Below are 19,908 nucleotides of genomic sequence, written 5' to 3' on the forward strand. Positions count from 1 at the left end.
TGCAAAATAGGAAGAAGAGCTGAAGATAATGGAAATTAAGTTATAAAGCAAGTTACACCCCGAACATATTCTGCTACAAGCATGGTATTTTGTAATTTTTTAATAAAAGCAAAAACTTCTTTTGATGTTAGAATCTAATAAATCCTGAGGTCAGAAATCATTTGTGTAAAATTCAAGTGTTGCCAAACTTCCCTGTTCTATTGAGGATCTTCACATTTTATTTGAATGAATCTATGCTTAGAAATAATGAATAACATAAATCAGAATGCTTTTGACCTTTAGATTTTCAGCTAGGTTGACTGAAAACAGCTACTCATCCACAAACATCTAAATTCACTATTCTCGAATTCCACACTGGTTCTACTAAAGATTGGCACTGCCATTTGACTTAATGTACCAGTGAGGTCTCATTGCTCTGTTCTATTCTTGATCGATAAACACGCACCACTTGCATGAAATCAGTTGGAATTAGAAATATGCAATGATGCAGTAAATCTATCCTCCCAGTTACCAGCTAATCTGTATTTATATAGCACTATATACCATAGTATATTGTTTGTATTCCCTAGTAGGAATGAAACTGTCCAGAGACAAAATGAAATGAAGTGATTAGATATAAAAGGCGCAGACCTGCCAGTGTATTAAAGCCACTGTATATAGACAAGGAGTCCCCAAAAACATAGCAACTTTGGTCACTAATGCCAACCCTAGAACTCAGGCTTCGTTTGTTCTTTCACAGAATCACTAAGGTTGGAAAAGGCCTTTGAGATCAAGTCCAACCATAAACCCAACACCACCATGCCCACTAAACCATGTCCCGAAGTGCCAGTCTACACATTTTTTGAACACCTCCAGCGATGGTGACTTCACCACCTCCCTGGGCAGCCCATTCCAATGTTTGACCACTCTCTCAGTAAAGAAATTTTTCCTAATATCCAGTCTGAACCTCCCCTGGCGCAACTTGAGGCCATTTCCTCTCGTTCTATCTATTTCATTGCAAGCAGCATAGTTTAACAACAGCCCGAGTGTTTTACATCATACTTACCATTGCCCGTCCTCAAGATACTTTATTTGTTGTGTTTCCGCTGCACTTTAATAAATGAGAAGTAAACTCCAAAACAGCAGGGACTACTAAGGCCAGTAGAAACTGTTGTTAATTGGTATCCGAACAGTGCTACAATAGACTTGGTACATTTCTGAAGCTCTGTTATTTGTCTGAAGTTTTAAGATGTGTTTTATGGCTGGGTATGTATATCTGTTACATAGACTACTAGTTTAAACAAGCTATGTTAAAGAGCTTAAAGTTCAGAACTACCGCTACCTTTCTTCAGCCCGAAAGTGCAGCTTAAAAAGGTGAAAAGCCTAGAGACAGTGATTGCTCTAAGCAGGCTGAACACTGCAAGAAAAACAATTCTAACATTAACTTTTGCTTCTGTTACTTATATGTAATGGATGATTTACACAATGAAGTTTGGCCTTCCATCACTTTTTTTTTCCTAACAGGTAAGTATGACAGCAATTCTTCCTTCTACCACTGCCCTATTCCTATTGGTAGCTTGCCATTGATGCTTACAAAAATGTCAAATGGTCTCATTTAGCTAATTAATAATGTCATTAGCTAAACCAGCTCTCAAGGACAGAGCTGACTACATGAAAAGTCCATCCACTCCAGCGGTGTTTGCCGTGACAAGGGGGATGGAGATAAGCTGGAGTAAAGGTCACAACTTGTTCTCCTTGGTGTTTGTTTCTAAGCAACCCAGTCAGTCTGTGGTTACAGCACACTGGGCTGAGTTTGTTTTGCTTTCCTGCCTCTGCAAGTAAGGCACTGAAGGTGACAGCCCCTCTGGAAATGAGCTGCTGTGCTCCACATCAGGTGGCTGAAGAAGCTCCTGCTCTACAGGCAGGAGGCTTGGAAGCAGACCCACAGGAGAAGCCAGTAATAACAGCTGTTTGGAGTCAGAGACTTCAAACTAGCTCTTGCTCAGAGTGAAAAACAGAAACGTAATTAAAAAACGCCAAACAACAGTCCAAGTTTGTGTGTGTGTGAGAAAGCAAGAGCATCTTGAGGCTACCAAGAATGGACCAGTACCTGTTCTTGTGCAGTGGTCATGCTGAAGCAAGAGACAGTCCGTCCAGTTTAGTGCAAGTTAGCAACTTAAGAAACAGCTGAACAGCTCACTTGGGGATATGTGAATACTAGAATGGTATTCACAGTCAGTAACCAATATACATTAGATACCAGAAAATACCAAACACTGATTCAGGGAGCTTGCAGAGATGACATGCCAGCAGTGAAATAGGACTCTGATGGCTGTGAGCAATCCGCTGGAGATTTACACAGAATTGGGTTTGTGGTTTTCTGCCTTTTCTGCACTGGTTATAAGGGCTTTATCAGAGAGATGAGAAGCAGGAAGCCTGATGCTGCTAAGGGACAGGAGTGCTCAGGGTGCACTCTCCCGGTGCAGGAGCACTCACAGAATATAAAGCCATAGCAGAAAAACCAGACAGAGTTTGCAAGGCTTCTCAGAGGAGGAGTTCAGGCAATCATGTTACTGGGACCATTCTTCATAGGCAATGTCAGGGCATCTGTCTCAGATCTGTGCATCAGTAAAGAGGTTACAGAGTAATACGCTAAAGCGAGCAGTAACACATTCCCAGGACCAGATGATATTTGTGCAAAATTTTCAGATGTGTCCAAGGATGAAATAGGTAATTTTCTAATTGTGATGTGCAACTTCTCTCATGAAACATGTTACTAGAAAATTGGAGGTAGCTAATTCAATGCCAGTTTCTAGAGTTTCAGGAGAGAGCTAGGGAACATACTGATCAAGAAACCTGCTGTCTTTCCTGGCCAAATTGGCAAAAACTGTAAGGCAGACCCAAGAGATGAACACATTGGGAAGGAATCAATGAAGTTTCTGTAAACAAAAGTTAATTCTTCATAAATTCATTAGTTCTTTGAAGTATTCAACAATGCTGAGGACATGGGAAATCCAGCTGATATAGTTTACTTTAAGTTCAGAAGAGATTTCACCACGTGTCTTTCAAAGGCTCTTAGAGGATATAATCTGAGGGGATAAGCAGGAAGGTCCTTGCATAGATAAAGAGTTAAAAGATAGAACAATGAAGGCTAGGCAGAAATAGTTGGGTTTTACAGTGGAAAAGATTATTAATGCTTAGTTTATGCAGTTCAATATATTTCTAAATTATGTGGGAAAAAGGAAAATAGTTGGCTGACCACATTTGGTGATGTGGTGATGTTTAGTACCAAGGGTACTAAAGACTAAGATTGACTAAGAATTGCAGAAGGACCCCATGCTTCTGAGTGACAGGGCAAAAAAACAGCAGATAAAATTCAGTAGCGATCAATGTAAAATAAGGCACAGGAGAAAACCCAGTCCTAACGACATTTACAGTGATAGGCTCTGAGCTTATTATTACCATTCACAAACAATATTTTTATATTATGTCAAAGAAAATTTGGCACAATGCTAAGCAGCAATCAAAAAAAGTATATTGAATGCTTAGAATTATTTAAGAAAGGAACGAAAGGGAGCACATTATTCCACTGTATGCACCTGTGGTGTCCCAGCATCTCAACTAGTATTTGAAGTTTTACTGTCCCCATTTCATAAAGGCTGGAGTGAAATTAGAAAATATGCTAAGACAAAACCAAGGATAACTGAGAGTATGGACCAGTTTTTATATGTGGAATGATTAAATAGCTTAGGTCCGTCTCGGCTGGAAAAGAGGTGGCTGAGGACAGAATATGGCATACCTATAAAACTACAGTGGCAAAGAGATAGTCAATAGGTATTGAATCCAGTACAATAATTAGAAGGCAGAAGCAGCAGGAGAAAACAAGCAAAAGAAGGCATTTCTTCTGACAGCGCATAGCTGAACTTAATGCAGGACGTTGTGGAAGGTACGCCTTTATGAGAGTTGGGAAAGTGACTGGGAGAAGTAATGGAAGAAAAAAGCCAAACTACTGAAGCCTATTATTATTATAGACATAACCCCAGTTCAGTCAAGTCTTGACAGGACTCAGGGGAAGTACCACTACACAGTTGTGCCTACTTTATACTTTTTCCCAGCACCCCTCTCAGCCAGGTAGAGGATCTGATCCACCTCCTCTGTTCCTGTGCAGTGAGGAAGAGGACAGGAATGCCTTCTCAAGCTGGTCACAAACAAACATTACTGCTGTAATGCAATTACGACTAAAATCCTCTATTAGAAAGAGTGCAGACTGTGCTGATACAGCATCCTAGCAAGGGCCGGGGGACTACGTGCGGGGGTCACAGTAGGTAACTGTCCTGCATGCAGGGCTGGTTTTCTTCCGTGATCCCAACGGCTATTGACATCCGTGGATACATACTAGAAGGCAGACGGTTTAATTGTGCAACCATTCTTGGAATACCACATGCACAATTTAAAAAAGGAAAGTTCAATTGCACATACGGAGCACTGCAAAGCAGTTTTGGATGTTGCATGTTTTGCAGCTCTGTGTCTTAAATGTTCTGGGAAACAGAACGAAGTGTCTCAACTCCCTCTGGTGTTGACCCACAGGCCGCCACTGACATAGACGACAGCGGCATCAGTGACAATACTTAGGGGAAAAAACAGTGTAAATGCAGCCTGAGAGTGGTAATTGTACTAATAATGCATCAGTATGTCTTCTCAGCTTGTTTCAGTGGATAAATTCACTGTATCCTCTGATAGAAACTAAACAGCCCCAGGCTACTGCCACAGATGTACTGCTTTGGATAGTCACTCCTCCTCTTAGTAATTACTGGTTTTCGAATTTCAGTAGGGACAATAATAACAATTTTGAGGAAGATTGTTAATTATATCTTCAAGTACAAAGTAACTCTTTGAAAACACTAACAGTCAAACTACTCAAATAATGCTTTCCATTAAGTTTTCTTAGTTCAGCTGGTCTCCTGGGGGTAAACACTTCAGTTGCATAAATGTGAAAGTTAGTTATCCTGCTTTTAGGACCTGTATGAGTAAGAAAAAAATACTATTATTTCTCTTGGCAATACAGAGCTAGTATTGTTAAACACTGAGTCATCATTAGAACTGCCTACTGATTTCCAATAAACCACAATTAGGCAAACCAGACACAGGCATAGGAATTTCATGAATATCCTCAAATATGTAATTTGAGCTTGGGAGACTTGGCTGATAGCTATAGTATTATATGAAAACAGAGCCTAATATAACTATTAGAATATGAGGGTGAGTTCACAGAGCTGGTACTGAAATCACACTACAGGTACTTTCTGCTGACCTTGACTACACTTTGACTACACTCAAATCACACAAACCACATCAGCTATCAAAAAGGATAGTTGATTTGTAACAATTCTGTCCTTCATGTCTTCATAGGAAGAACCTGTTCATCTTGAAGGCAGTGCAATGGATGTACACATTAAGTGGCTTAAGCAAGAATATATGAAAACTCAGAGGAACTGGAAAGAAGTGGATAACAGAATGAATGTGACAATAGAAATACGGAGGAAGATGATCAGTGATAAGGCACCTCTAAAAGACATTCTTAGACTATTTCCTTTCTTAAGATGCCCTTATCAGGTAATAGAGCTATTTTTAATAATAACATTGAATTCTATGTTATAGATGTGATACAACTGTAGGCATGTATTTTCCTGGATGTTTCCAGTGAAATACCCATCAACACTATTCTCTTTAATCTAACTCATGTTTTTGCTGCTAACCCCACTTCAAAAGATTCACCAGTCCTGTGTTAAATATGCCACACACAACGCCAGTGGGTTATCTGAAGTATTTTGGTGTTACTTGATGTATTTCTTCTCTGCTTTGAAAAGAAATGAAACCATCCCCTTCAGTTTATAATCTTATTTTCCTGAGCTAGTCTTACCCTGTCTTCAAAGCATGCACCTCATGTGTTGTTTTCAGTTTTGGTTTTGACGATCGCAATAATACCAAATTTTTGTTTTTCTTTTAGATTTTTAGGGAGTTCCAGCTTCTCACACACATGGACATTTATAAGAAAACAGTTGAGATTTTGGAGATTTATTCAGAAAACATATTATCTTTGTATGTGGTGAGGAATAATCCAATTAACATTATGCTGCAAGAAAATCTGAAGCGGCACACAGAGGAAGATATTCTGAAATGTCAGTACAAACCTTCTATGCTCTGAATATAAGAGTTATGTTGTAGCTAATTGTTCTTACTTATGTAACTAAACTAGCTCTAATTTTATTGCAAAAACATTTTAAAATGTCACAGTTGCTTGAAAAATATATAGTGAAGGGGAAGCATTAAGAATAAAAGCTAAAAAATTACTAGGAAAATTAAGTCAGTCAGGTATTGAAACTTTTTTTTCTATTGAATAAAGTCAGTAACTGCCTTAAAATAAGATGAGCACAATTATGTATTTCTGGATATGTAAAAGAGGGCTTATTATTTTCTAAAAACACATGCAGAAAACAAATCTTGTGGTTTAGAAATAGTCCCATAAAAAGAGATGATTTCCCTTAGAAAGAGCGGTACTGTTTCTATGGTTGAAGTCTTTATCCCAGTGAAATAATGGAAGAAGTAGTCACCACTACCTGTGTTTCAAGCACCTCGTCTCTGCAGAGACACATTGCAGGAATGAGTGCACAAACTGGTACCTCTGGCGAGCAGGTACGACAGTCATGCGAAGAGGTCCAGGTACCACAACACGTTTGGCTCAATGGCTGCGAGGGACCAAGCACCTGCTGCCCCTCAACTCCTTTCAGTCTGAAAAGTCTGGGAGTGCGGTTCTGCAGGGACAAAACATTGAAGGAGTTACTCATAATCTTTATTCTTCCCAAACGGCAGCCGTAGGTGCCTGTGCCTGAGCTTAGCTCTGTGAGAAGTGCTCCTTTGACTGTCATTTTCTATCCAACAGGCATAATGCCAGGATGCCAAATCAAAAGCAACACAGTACAAACACGTGCGTTTCCTATAGTAGTTTCACTCCTTTTATTACCGGGTCGTTTCTTACAGAAGTAAGCAGAGTAGGTTAAAATACTGGGATTTTCTTCCTTTAAGCTTACAAACATGAGTACTCAATAGCTCATGATAGATTAAAAAGTGTCAACGAACAGCCTAATCCAGAAAGCCTTTATGGACTTTCTACTCATACCTTTGGCCTTACAAAGCTATGGATGTTGTAAGTGATTTCCTCTTTTCTTATACAATATGCCCACAAAGATTTTAACTGATAAAGTCCCAAGGCCTTTACTTTCCTATTTTTTCTTACAAACAACTTGACCTGGCACCTAGATAATAAATGCCTGACAAGATAGGTTCAGTAAAACATACAACACCAGAAGCCCGACATGCAAAAAAGGTGTTACAGTCATTAATAGCTGAAACAGAGGGGTAGCAGGTACCACGGCCCAGGAGGTCCTGCAGCACCAGCTTGTACCCCAGCCTTCGAAGTGGAATCGTCTGGCAACAGGGCTCCCCAGAGACATTTGATTTACTGGGGAGAGAGGAGCTTGGGTTACTCAGCTGACAAACTCCACTAGAAGCAACCCAAAGGCCTACTTAGTTATTGTGAGAGAAATTTAATCATATTGAGTAGCAGAGTGTCACAAATTACTTGAATACTACTGCCCATTGCCAGCTGAGGCACCTAAACCTTCACTGTGGTACAAACTGCTCTTCAAAACAGACTGAACAACAGTTCCACTGCTGAGCTGTTAACTATTTCTTAGGCTGCAATCTGCTTTTCCAGGATGATACTGCAGTGCTGGAACATTTTCATTTGTAATTTAGTAGAAATCATTGCCTTTGACAGATATGAAAATGACTGCTGCATGTCTACTCCTGCCAGATGTCTTTGGAGACGATTCCAGTCTGTTTGCTGCAGTGAACGAGGAGGTAGGAGACAGAGCACCAGCAGTCTTGGTCTCTCTTCCTCCTATGAGCTGCCTGGGCACGTCACTTCTGGTGGCTCAGCTTAGTTCCTGGAAAAGGATGACACTAGCCTCCCTTTTGGGTAGAAGGCAAATGTTTACAGAAATACTAGCTAAATTCAAAGCAATGTTATTACGCTTACTTACTTCTCTGACCTGTTCACCCAAGTGATGCTGTGACATCATTTGAAATATCCTTTTCTTTAATTTAGGTGAAGGTGGTGACACCAGTGTTGGAAGTAAAAAATCCGTTCAATGTGAATGCATGTGAATTTGCGCTGTACGTGGAAAGAGAAGAGCTAGCCCAGCTCGATGACTGCACCATGGCCCTGGCTGCACTGGTGGCTGCATTTCACGTGTTTGATATCCCGTGCCCAAAGAGAATCCACAGGACGCTGAACTTCCTGGAGTCCCTGGTCTTTGAGGTGAGGAGCCCAGCATCCCTGCTCACCCAGGTAAAGAGAGGGCTGGAGGTACTAGAGTATCCCAGTATCTGATAGTGTATGAAGCATAACTCTTGGGAGCATTTGACATTTTGTCAAAATAAATCCCTTTGTTGTGAAGATAAATCAGTGCCATTCTTTCTGGTGAAAGTGTATCTACATTTATAACTCCATGATGTTTAATAATGCCTGTTTTTTTACTGTACTGGCTACTTTTTTTAAAATTTAAAACCCAAGCATTTTCATTATTTTAAATGGAAATTCTAGAGCAGTCTAGAAGCATTAGAGAGAATAAAATTTTCTAGATTACTGCATGTGTCGTGTATTATTTTTCCATATGGAGCATTTAAAAAATTTGGATAGTCTTTTGACTGTCAGAATTTTAAAAACACACTTGTGAGTTAATGTGAGCACTTCACTGCTTCAGATGCTAATACATTTAATGTTTTGAAGTGGCACAAATTAAAGATTTACTTGTTACCATCATTTCATTATATGATGATCACTGAAAGCCTACTGTAATAATTTTTGTGTTTTAAAATGGTGGACCTGATTTATAATTTGCAGGATGATGAGTTTTCACTGTTTTCCCCATGCATGAAACGCTCTTTTCTTTTTCTTTTTTTTAAACATTAATCCTGAATTTGCTAAATAGGGATTCTGAGATGAGCTCTCCAAGTAGCAAGAATGACTTATTTGGGATGCTGCCATGTGCGTTTGTAACCACAGCTTTGGTGCTGGGGAGAGAATGCCTCATTTTCTTTCTGAATTTGTTCCCCAGAACAAATCAGCCTTCTCCACATGGTGACTCTGCTATCTGCCCACACAGAGCAGAGGCCCTCTCCTCTCTTCTTCCACAGCCTCCAGTTCTCCCTAACACACTCCTCTTAACTCCTGCATGTCTGGAAATCCCAGGGGTTATCGCCTGACAGTGCACAGCTTCGGACAAGCACCTAGTGACGGACAGTAGCAGCAGCCAGCAAACACGACCCACTGCATTAATTAGAAATTAAAATGGCTTTTTATTAAAACACTGCATTCTACTAAAGAGATCAAGCTCCCACCAGTTCTAAAAATGTCTGTGTAGGCAAAGCAGCATTTGTGGTCACCATGATTCTTTAAACACTCAAACACACAGCTTGGAAGACCACAGACGTTCTGTTAAAGCCTGGCTGTGCAGGGGTGACTCCAGTGCAGTGGTAGACCCTGCAGTATGAGGGGAGATCGCTGCATTTAATGGCCGGACTCTCTTGCTAAAGTCTTAGGATTTTTCATGTGGCTCCCATGGAAATCAGGGGACAACCTTTACCTGCGTGACGGCAGACCTCCAACACAACAAACAAAACAATACCAACTGCCGTTTTAAAGATTCAGTAGGTCTCCTGAGTGTTTTTAGTTTTCGAGTGAATTTGTTGAGTGTAGTTTTTGTAACAGAGGTGGCTGTACCCTGCTACCTCATCACATGGGATACAAAAGTAAGGATTATGCACGTCCTCACTGTTGTAAGTGATAGCTGTATGAATAAAAAGTTGGGCTCTGTATCATTGAAGTGAGGTTTATTCTAAATCTTGTAAACAGTATTAATTCAAACCCATTTCTTAAACCACAGTACGTTGTAAGTAGGCATATAAAAATTCAGGGAGCTGCTAATATCCCCAAGTAATCCCTGCTGAGCAGCAAATCTCTTCACTGGGTCTCACTGCAGGCTACAAAGCTGGCACATGAGGGAGACACAGAGAGCGAGGGAAAATAAACTACATGGAAGGATAGAAGGAAAGAAAACAGAAGAATTTGGCATTTTACTGATCTGCATAGGCAACTTCAGCTGCTGCCAGTGACAAAATCCAGGTCCATAAATGGGATTCTGATTGTGACAGCAACTGGCCTGTAAGCCTTAGGAGTAAGTGTTTAGGGAGAGGGCAGACAGCAGTAGCCAAGTTGCTCTTTTAAACTCATGGCCACATTGAGCTACGGTGAGGAATTACTCCACACCACCCCCGGGAAAAGCTGGGTTCAAATCCTGGGCACACACAAATGTAACAGACGGCTCCAGTTCAGGTTTTATTTGTATTGTAGTACATTAAGAGTGCAATTTGAATGTACAAATATTGAACAAAATGTAAAAATACCATTTATGCAATGCTATGGAAGGAAACTAACAGAGCAATGCAACTTACTTCATACTGACCCTGTTTCACCTCATATTATGGCACGTACCAGTCACCTACATGATCTGGAAGGGGCACAGAGAGTTCTTCAAATCTTAAGGAACTCCAGCCTAAGAACAGCCTAGTAAAATCTGTGGGAAGATGTAAAATTCTCCCAGCTCTGTGCAACAGAAATGCTCTGTTTGTTCTCAGCTCTGAAGGCTGAGCAACTGCCCACTGCAGCGCTAAGAAGAGGGCTGCCAAAAATCTTGATCCAACTCTTCTCTCTCCTCTTGCAAAAGTTACATTCTGGAACAGTCCTCAGTATACAGGTAGCTAGGCTTTCTCCCATTTAAAGTGCATCTGGTTTACATCTTATGTATATATACCAAGTGCAATGACTTTCCCTGACAAATCGTTATAATTATCCTCCAAGAAAGAAGGCTGCCTCACCTAAGTACCTGCTGGTGGCATATGCAGCCTGCTAATGACCCAGTGAAACTCATGCATTTTACACCTAGGATGTGCCGATGCACCATATGTGTTTAAGTGTCTTTTTCCTCTGTGCTTTGTCTTTCCCCCTATGCCTTATTCATTTATACATCAGACTTTAAAACTAGGAAGTGGTGGGTGAAATAATTCTGCCACCACTGGGAAAACAAACCTATGTGGAATATGAAACCAGAGTAGCAGCCCTAGCTTTAGCACACTGTTTTTTCTCCACTGTTGTGCTAACTATACTGGCATATGCAGACATGAATGAAAATATTTTCTTTTTTGCTAATATCCTTACCTCAAAATACACGTATTTTCCTTCATGTGCTGAAGGACTGTAGCAGGCTCCCATGTAAAAGGCTGGGACTCTCTTGTGCAGCATAAACAAAAAGTCTTCTATGAAGTCAAACTTTATTTTTCAGTTGCAGCCTTCTCTATACTGATCTTTTGGTAAAATACATTAAAGATGCTGGTGGAAAAACTCACATAACATTTTGTAATCGTGCAAAAGTAAAAACATTCAGTTATCAAAAAAGCATTGTAATTTCAACCCCAACAAGGTTTGGTTTGTTTTGTTACAAGCAAACAGAGAGTTTTATAATCTGTAAAGTTATATGCTGTAGCATAAAGTGTCATGTATGTAACATTAAGTGTTTCATTTTTAAACTATGGCACAAATACGTATTAGCCATAACAGTCTCATCTGGCTACGTGTAGCCTAATTTTTGGCTAATCAGTTTTTATTTTGATAGTATGAAGTAGAAGCTTCTGAAAAAGTAAAATGGGTACATGAAGCAGAATTCAAGAATTCTTAGAAAATATTAACATTCCCTTATATAATACAGCATAAATAATTAACAAAGGTTTTCTTGATGTCCAGAGCAAGTTAGGGATCCTAACCATCCATGGAGAATTAACGCCATTAGTTTGGTAAATAAGACTAGCTGACTCAGTTGTTACATAGTACCTTCTCAAAAGCCTGAACACTTCCCAGAAGGATTCAGATGCGTACTGGCTCTAGGAGAATATAAATAGTCCACCAGTGCTGAAGGTAGTTTCTTCCTTTCTGAGAGTCCTTATTCAACAGTTCTAACGAGTCTTTGTGCTTTGAATAAAACATGAGCTCCAGTGGAGAAAGCTGGCTTGTACACATTTTCCATTATCTTCAAAGTTCGTTGTGTGAGTTTTTCTCTGCAGCTTTGAACATCAGAATGGAATTAAAGATTTTTAGGGCTGGTCCCAGTTTAATGCTCATTATTTTGACTATGTCTGATTGGGTCATTAGCAGAAATGCTTCTCCATCAATTTGCTTTAAAAGAAAAAACACACAGAGCTATTAATAGGTCTGACAGTGCAGCAGTATAGATGTTTCAGAAAACACGAAAAGAAAATTCGCAGCAATTTCAGACAGTATAAAGGAACGGCTGAATACAAACACTTTTAAATGCTTTCAGGATAGCTTTAATTTCAACCTTTTGGACAGATTAGCTAGTCCAAAAGAACAGGATGATGATCGTCCTTCTGCTTGACAACAACTGTCTGTCGTATTTTCATACTGACAGTATAAAGTAAAAGCTATTGAAAAGTAAAATGGGTAAATGAAGTAGAATTCAAGTGTACTGCAGCACAGTAATGCTTTTTTAACATCTTAGTTACTCCTTTTATGCAAGCCTCCATAAGAAAGCTTCTGGATTTCATGCCCAACTACAGAACTGGAATCCCCATCAGGCCACCTCTTTCTGTTCATTAAATAGCAAAATTAAAATTAATTTGGTCCCAGATGTAAACAGGCGCCAGGCTACATAAAACTGCCTCTGACACAAACACAGCTTTTCAAAACACCGAGTATTTTTTCTGCCAGCTATGTAGTGTTGCCATTTTAATAAATGTTACAAGTGAATATTCTCCTGTAAGGAAATCGCTGTCAGCAGGAGCGCTAAATTCAAACATGAAAAGAAAGCTCACTTCCAAGGGCTTCAATGGGACCAATACTTCTTGTGTGAACTTCAGGTCACTTAGGTATCCATAGTAAGTTCTCAATCTAACATAAGCAGGATAGCTAGGCCTAAAAGCCAACTGTGGTTAAATCAGGAGCACTGCTTTGGCTTAAAGATACTAATTTGAGATAAAAACAGGGTAATTAAGATTCTGTAGGACTAGAAGACAAGCCTTCTGAATCAGACACACTGCAAAGGAAGCCTGCAAGGCACACCCCGGCACTGTAAGTCAAGGAACACTGCAGGGAGAATAGCATCAGCAAGTGACCACAATTACTTTCTACTCATGTCGTGCACAAAGCCAGACTGGGTGGGCTCAGAACCAGAAGTGTGCGAACGTGGGGGTGCCCGGCTTTTTGCGGCATCTTAACATCAGCAGGATGAGGGTTCATTTCCACAGCAGAAGTTTGAACCAACACCACCTGCATACCAAAAGACCTACTGACGCCAGCCAGTCCATGCCGGCTGGCCTCACTGGAAGAGGTTTAATTTACTACTCACAGACAAAGCCTAAGAGGCTGAATCCTAAAGAGGGGAAGTATTTTCTTACACCTCTGAGAATGAAAGTGTTTAGGATTCAACCATCTCTGTCGCACTTCCCACCTGCTGACTTGATTAACAATATGCCAGCTTTCATTTATCTTAAATTCATTGGTGAGGCACCCTAAGTGACACAGGGGATGATCTAGGCCTGAATACCTGCTGCAACTGTAAAATGCCTAACATCTAAGCAAGTGCAAAATGCCCAGAGATGGATGCAGCCTGTCAGTCCTTTGATATGCAACTGGAATAGTCATTACAATCTACAGCACAGCCTGAAAACTTTTGTAGCAGGAGATTAGCAGGGCCATCTGTATGCATTTTGCTCAGGAGCTGCCTTCTCAAGTCTATGTAGCACAATTATTCTTCACTTGAAAGGCTGGCTGACTTGGGATATTACAGTATCAGACTCCACCCATTCAGGGAGTCTGGCTGGGATAAGCACCTGAACTATTCACTCTGGCAATGTGTGATCACAGCCTTCTTGAAATTAAGCATTAACAGGAGTAACAAACCTCTGAGCCGAAAAGAAAAAGCCAACCTAGCTTATAAAGGCCTATTGTACCTAAATGCCCTTTCACTTCCTAATGATGATTTTGGCAGAACAATCTTCTCAAATACCAGAAATGCATGCCTGGTGTGCTCACAAAGTTAGTACACGCTCCTTTGAACCTCATCAGAAGCCTTCAGATCTTCTCACTTCCCGCTCACTCAAATCACACTCGTAAACTGGCTACATCAGGAGAAAGAGCATCAAGAGCTAAGTGCAATCAGACAAGATGCAAAGAGTTTTAAGAGGTGGTTCTCTTGAACCACTGCTCTATTTTACTTATTAACATCCTGCAGAACTAAAATAACATACATGCTTATAGATTTCCTCAAACCAGATTAAGAGAGAACAGTAGTAAATCACAAAGTTCCTCCTCTTCTACCATTAGTTCTATGTAATTTCAGTCGCAGTAACAAAGCTAGAGAAGCACGATAGACCTTAGCTAGTTTTATCTTCTTTACTTCCTTCCCACTCCATGACCTGCAAACCAACCTAATCTTCCATAGATTTGCATCTGACTATTATTATTCATCCTACTACTTCATGTGTATTTTTAGTGATGACATAAAATTAACCTTTCCACCAAGCTTTTTACTCTGTGTCTTTTTGAAGTAAAATCCACTCACCTCATCTTTAAACACCTTGCCATGTTCTTCACATCCTGGTAAACTCCGTATAAATTCAGAAACCTGACACAAAAAAAGATTTAGTAAGACTGTGTTTTGTCAAAATAGTCTTAAAGGTTGACAATCATTAAAATAAACTGTTTAGCTATTGTTTTTACAGCCTCATATTAAGTGTTCCACCTTCTTCTATAAGCACGTGGAGTCATGCAGCTAGGTGTTTAAGGACAGGATTCACAAAATCTGCAAACTAAAAGAGCACGTGCCACTCTTGTCCACAGGACATCTAAGAATGGGATATGGCTATGCCCTCAAAACTACTCCAGTTACTCTATTCATGCAGATCCAGAACTGTGAATCTTCTCTTGGTGAATCACTTACACAAACCAAAATGGTTGCTGTTTTCCTCTTCCTTATTTTTTACAGCACAGAGATTAGCAAACCCTTTTTCAAACCTCATGCTTCTTTCTTCTCTGACTAGAGGAGATCCGACTGTCCCACCTGCAGTAAACTGCCTTAGTCATAGGTACTTCTGAAAGTAAAGCTGGGACTAGACCCTGTCTGTCCAAGCATTATTACATACTTGAACAGCGACAGGGGTCTAATCTTGAAATCAGCTGTCATGGCCTGACCATATCCATACCGTTCCTCTCTGCGCTATAATTTCACCCTCCAAAACAGTGTGCCACATCCGAACTATGTACCAGGAATAGCTCCTTGGTCCATGCTGACCCCTAAACCATTCCTCCAGAATGTTTGTGCAGAGGCTAGATGTTATTAGTGTAGACCTTGAGCATCTGATCTGCTGGGCCACACACTTAGCACTTTTCTTTTCTTTTTTAACTCCAGTGAATACATATATACACATACATGTTTATCTATATCTATACCTATCTATACACATACGAATTAATACTTACAGCTTCCAGGGCTGGATGGCAGCTGAACGGGCATTTAGGGGATCTGTTACATTAGGTCTGGCTAACCCTAATGCTCTGAGTACTAATGCGTTATTGTTAATCTGTGGGGCTAATCTAAAGCTCTGAATCAACCAAGACTTTGAGGGCAGTGGCAGCGAGATAGAAAATACAGGGGGAAACCTACCTCATCTGTACTCCACTTAGAAACTTTACTGGCTGGGATCCCAGCTACACTTGGAAGGAGCTTGCTCTGCTGTTCCCAGCGCAAGGGTAGGCCAGGGATTTGCAACTTGGAAGACACAATAACTGGTTGAGAAAGAAGCCTCTGTGTGTTGGGCTCTTCAACATCTTCAACAACAGGAAGCAACAAACAAGCATTAAATCCCTCAGTCAGTGATGAGATCAGTCACAGTAAAAGCATGTTCATTTCTATTGATATATTTGGGCCTCCCCATACAAGCTGTACAGTTTTACTTACACCAGAATTAGAGGAGTACCATGACTGTCCTTCCACTAGTATGACTGTGATTATATTAGCTCTATATAAATGTAACTACTCTTACATGGAAAAAGCCTCTTCCAACACAACACAACTGTTGGCATACCACACCATAAGTCACATAATTTTAAATATTTTGATACAATAAATCACACCCACATTTAATAGTTGTACAGTAGTACAGGAACTAACTTAATTCCAGGGTTGAGCTGTTATAACTTCATCAAAAGCAGCACTACACTGCTACAAAATCCCAAGTGAATCAGTTGTACAGTTCCAGCCCACACAACATTTATGCCTCATCCACAACAAAATGTTTTTCAGTCCTTCTGAGGAAAAACCACAAATGTCTGCAAATTCCCTGCTCCCACTTTAACTTAATGTTTTATTCAGAAAATAACATTTAACTCCTCCATGATGCTATGGGGTTTTTTACAAGGTCATTTCCCTTTTTAATCTCACTTATCCATAATGGAAGGAATAAGCTCCTATGCCACCAGCCTCAAACGTAATGTACTGGTGGGAGGGTGGCTTCAGCCACATGCTGCTGTTGCTGCTGCTGTCTGGAGAGCAGCAGCAGTTGCAGATGTGTGTAGGAGGAAAGAGTGAAGAGGCATGCCTCGAATGATGTCAAACTACGTAAGACATCTATGTTCACTTAGATCCACTGCTAAATGCAAAAGCAACATGCCTGCTATGAACTCAGGCCTGAATGCTTCCCAATTGCCAAGTAAAATTGTGGAAAACCTCTGGAATTCATTTCTGAACAGAATAGTCAGCAAAGAACCTATGCCTAATATTCCTTACTAACATGGCTTCATGCAATCACTCACAAATCCCTGTGCTATTTTTGTTTGGATCGCACACTTCTATTACAGCTCCATTCTACTTCCATTTTTGGAAAGTTGCTATTATTCACAGTTCTCCCTATCCTTACTGTTCTGGTTTTCATACATTTGTGCCCAACAACTAGGGCACAAATTCCTATTATAGATTTTTGCTAGCACAGTGGGACTGGTCTAGAATATATAATGTGGCCAATATACAATGTGATTACATTTGCTTGTGTTGTTCTGCTCCTCTAACTTAAGTTTTTGTTACTTTCAAGACTTAGTCTCATTTTATATCAACGTCAATTATTCATAAGTTAAGCCATTTAGTCAGTATTCTCAGCCCACTGATTACATTTTTAAACAGACTCCTTAATTTTTTCTTAGTATCTAACTCTTGGAAGTGAGTTCCCTAAATGTCTGTTTACACTTCACTGTTGTTCTTCACATGTTCCTTAGAGCTTCTACTACTACTAAAAATCTCAGTGAGAAAGGAAAGAGTCTTGTAAGGCAGCAAGCATGCTGAATGTAAAGCCTGTTTTACCAAACAGTATCTTTCTCATTGTTCCCTTGAATCCTCTCCCCATCCTTATCCCCTGATTTTTTCTTTCTAAAAAAGGTCTCTTAAGAGAGTTGAAAATGTAAGTATTTAGATATATTTTTTGTTTTCCATTTGCAAAACATGTAATACATTGATACTGTAATATAAATAGCAGACAGCAATACTGTGTGAAGAAAACTTTAAGCAAATTGCACTCCATTTTTGCACATGTTTAAACATATGTATATGTAAGAGAATATAGGTACATGCATAGTGTGTAGCAGCATTGACAGCTAAGGTTACCTATCTATCCCATGTCTCTATTTTCAATAGTTTGCAGCTGTGTCAAATCCTAACAGTTCCAGATGAAAAATCTATGCTGGACACCTGTCCATGCTGTGGGTTTTTTTGGAAAACATCAAGCAAACACAGGTCAGCTGGTTATGAATGACCTTAGCAGAAAATAAGTTCACTAACACGACACTGCATAATGCTAAACCTTGTACTCCATCTATTCACTTTCAAGAGCTCTATTTACTGACATGGAAATGAATGCAGTGCCTAATGCCTTTGAGGATGTGGGCAAAAATGCCTCTGCTTCTCAGCCTGTGTCCTATCTGCCTCATAGGTAAGATGAGCAGCAGGAAAGGAGTGTGTAAAGTGCCAATTTACCCAACTGGATGGAGGAAAAGAAAAGACAAGACCAGTCCCCAACCCTGCAGCAGGTATAACCACATCCCTGAGAAAAGGAAGTTTAAGTTTAGTGTGGGTAACTTCTTGCAAAAGACAGTGCAAAGCACAGTATTTTGGCTACAATCATTGTCTGTAAAACCAGACATCTAAAAGTTCTCCCTACCCTCATGCTCTGGTACTCCTCGCTCTGCAAGCCCTGCTTCCCTGTTTGTGGGCCAGAGAAAATATGTGATGTACTGCAATTTACGTCTCAATTTGGACATTTAGGAGAACAGTAACTTGAGGTGCACCATGGGTTAGTCAGTTTCATCACAGAGCCACAAAGAGCTCCTTGAACCACATAAGTGAAGAAACAAAATCTGCTTGCCAGCTCCACATGAGATAGCAGAGCCAGATGCAGTAACTTCACACTTTGAACCCTGACCACTGTTCTCCTCCGCTGACATTTTGCTTCAGCATCAGCCCACCTGCCCCTACACTCTTCTTCATACTTGTTATCCTTCTCCCTGAACCATATCTTCCTTAATTCATCTCTATCTTCTTAGGGAGTTACCTTCCAACAAAATATAACCTAATGTTTCAAAGAAGCTGAATGGCAAACACTTTCTGGCATTAATGAGAGATCATTAACACTGTTAATTCCCTCCTGCATGTTCTAGCTCCTATCACATACCAGGTTTTTAAGCACAGGATTTGTGTCCGTAAAAAAAGCTACTATGAAGGGGCCATGATTTCAGTGGAGTTCTTTAGCTCCAAATAAATCTTTCTTAAAAAAAGGGAAGATGGCAGTACACGTTGTGTACTGACAGTAGAGAACTGGTCAAGTAAGTATGGAAAAAGTAGGCTGAAGAATAATAATGTAAGTGACATGCAGAAAAAATAGGGCAACAAGCACGCGTACCAGCAGTCACAATTCACAAAAGTCTGCACAACTGCAATTATTTTAGCTTGAGCCTTCCATGACTATGATAGCAAGAACTCAATGATCCATTTTCATCCTACGGATTAAGTATTATGGCACATTTAAACAAATAATGGCACAAAATCATGTGTATAAAAAGGAGGTAAAAAGGATAACTTTGTTACACAATAATGTAAGAAAGTGTTATAGTTTTATAAATCTAATTATGCAAGACCCTATACAGAAGTGTATCCTAGTAAACAGAGCTTGTTGGCGAAACTTCATCCAAATAGTCAATTCTGCCAAACTCAAGATGCTTCACAAAATCAGGACAGTTTTTTTAGAGTAAAAAAAGAATTGCAGACAATTTAAAATGCTCCAAACGATTTAATTTTAAATTTTTTGTATAGTGTTATATAATGCAAAGTCAACATCAAAACAGTATGTTTCCATTCTGCTGAAATAAAATACTTCAAATGACCAAAACCTCCCTTTCTTTCATCTGCTTTAGAGAGATTCTTCTTTTAATGCTTAATGTTGTCCAGAATTCTGAACTACATCATGTTTCAAAACACTGTAACAACCTGGATTTTTTACACCTTTTGCACAGTTCTTGTAATAGAGGGAATCTTTCATACTTCACACGCTCTTCAGATTGCCTCTTAGATCTATCTGAAAAGCGCTGGCAGACAAATGTTGTTTTAAGATAAAATAAATGTAGAGGTTAATAATTGAAAACAAAACACTACCATAATTTTATCTTTACGCAATGCTCTACTAGTCTCAAAGGATTTC

General features: G+C 39.8%; 2 protein-coding genes across 2 annotated transcripts in view; one reads left to right on the forward strand and one right to left on the reverse strand.

Annotated features, from left to right (window-relative positions):
• The window catches only part of SAMD3 (sterile alpha motif domain containing 3), a 38,362-nt gene extending 29,931 nt beyond the window's left edge, over positions 1–8,431 (forward strand). Inside the window, exons 7-10 of the mRNA XM_009807471.2 lie at positions 5,389–5,592; positions 5,987–6,158; positions 7,817–7,899; positions 8,147–8,431. Of these exons, the coding sequence (XP_009805773.1) occupies positions 5,389–5,592; positions 5,987–6,158; positions 7,817–7,899; positions 8,147–8,431 (744 nt within the window). The remainder of the gene's footprint in view (positions 1–5,388; positions 5,593–5,986; positions 6,159–7,816; positions 7,900–8,146) is intronic.
• A 2,580-nt stretch (positions 8,432–11,011) lies between these two features.
• The window catches only part of L3MBTL3 (L3MBTL histone methyl-lysine binding protein 3), an 85,258-nt gene continuing 76,361 nt past the window's right edge, over positions 11,012–19,908 (reverse strand). The window contains exons 20-22 of the mRNA XM_059827835.1: positions 15,834–15,997; positions 14,733–14,795; positions 11,012–12,328 (exon numbers count right to left, since the gene is read on the reverse strand). Coding sequence (XP_059683818.1) covers positions 12,185–12,328; positions 14,733–14,795; positions 15,834–15,997 — 371 coding nt within the window. The 3' untranslated portion in view covers positions 11,012–12,184. The remainder of the gene's footprint in view (positions 12,329–14,732; positions 14,796–15,833; positions 15,998–19,908) is intronic.

The sequence above is a fragment of the Gavia stellata genome, chromosome 2 (assembly GCF_030936135.1).
Source record: "Gavia stellata isolate bGavSte3 chromosome 2, bGavSte3.hap2, whole genome shotgun sequence".
Classification (NCBI taxonomy): domain Eukaryota; kingdom Metazoa; phylum Chordata; class Aves; order Gaviiformes; family Gaviidae; genus Gavia; species Gavia stellata.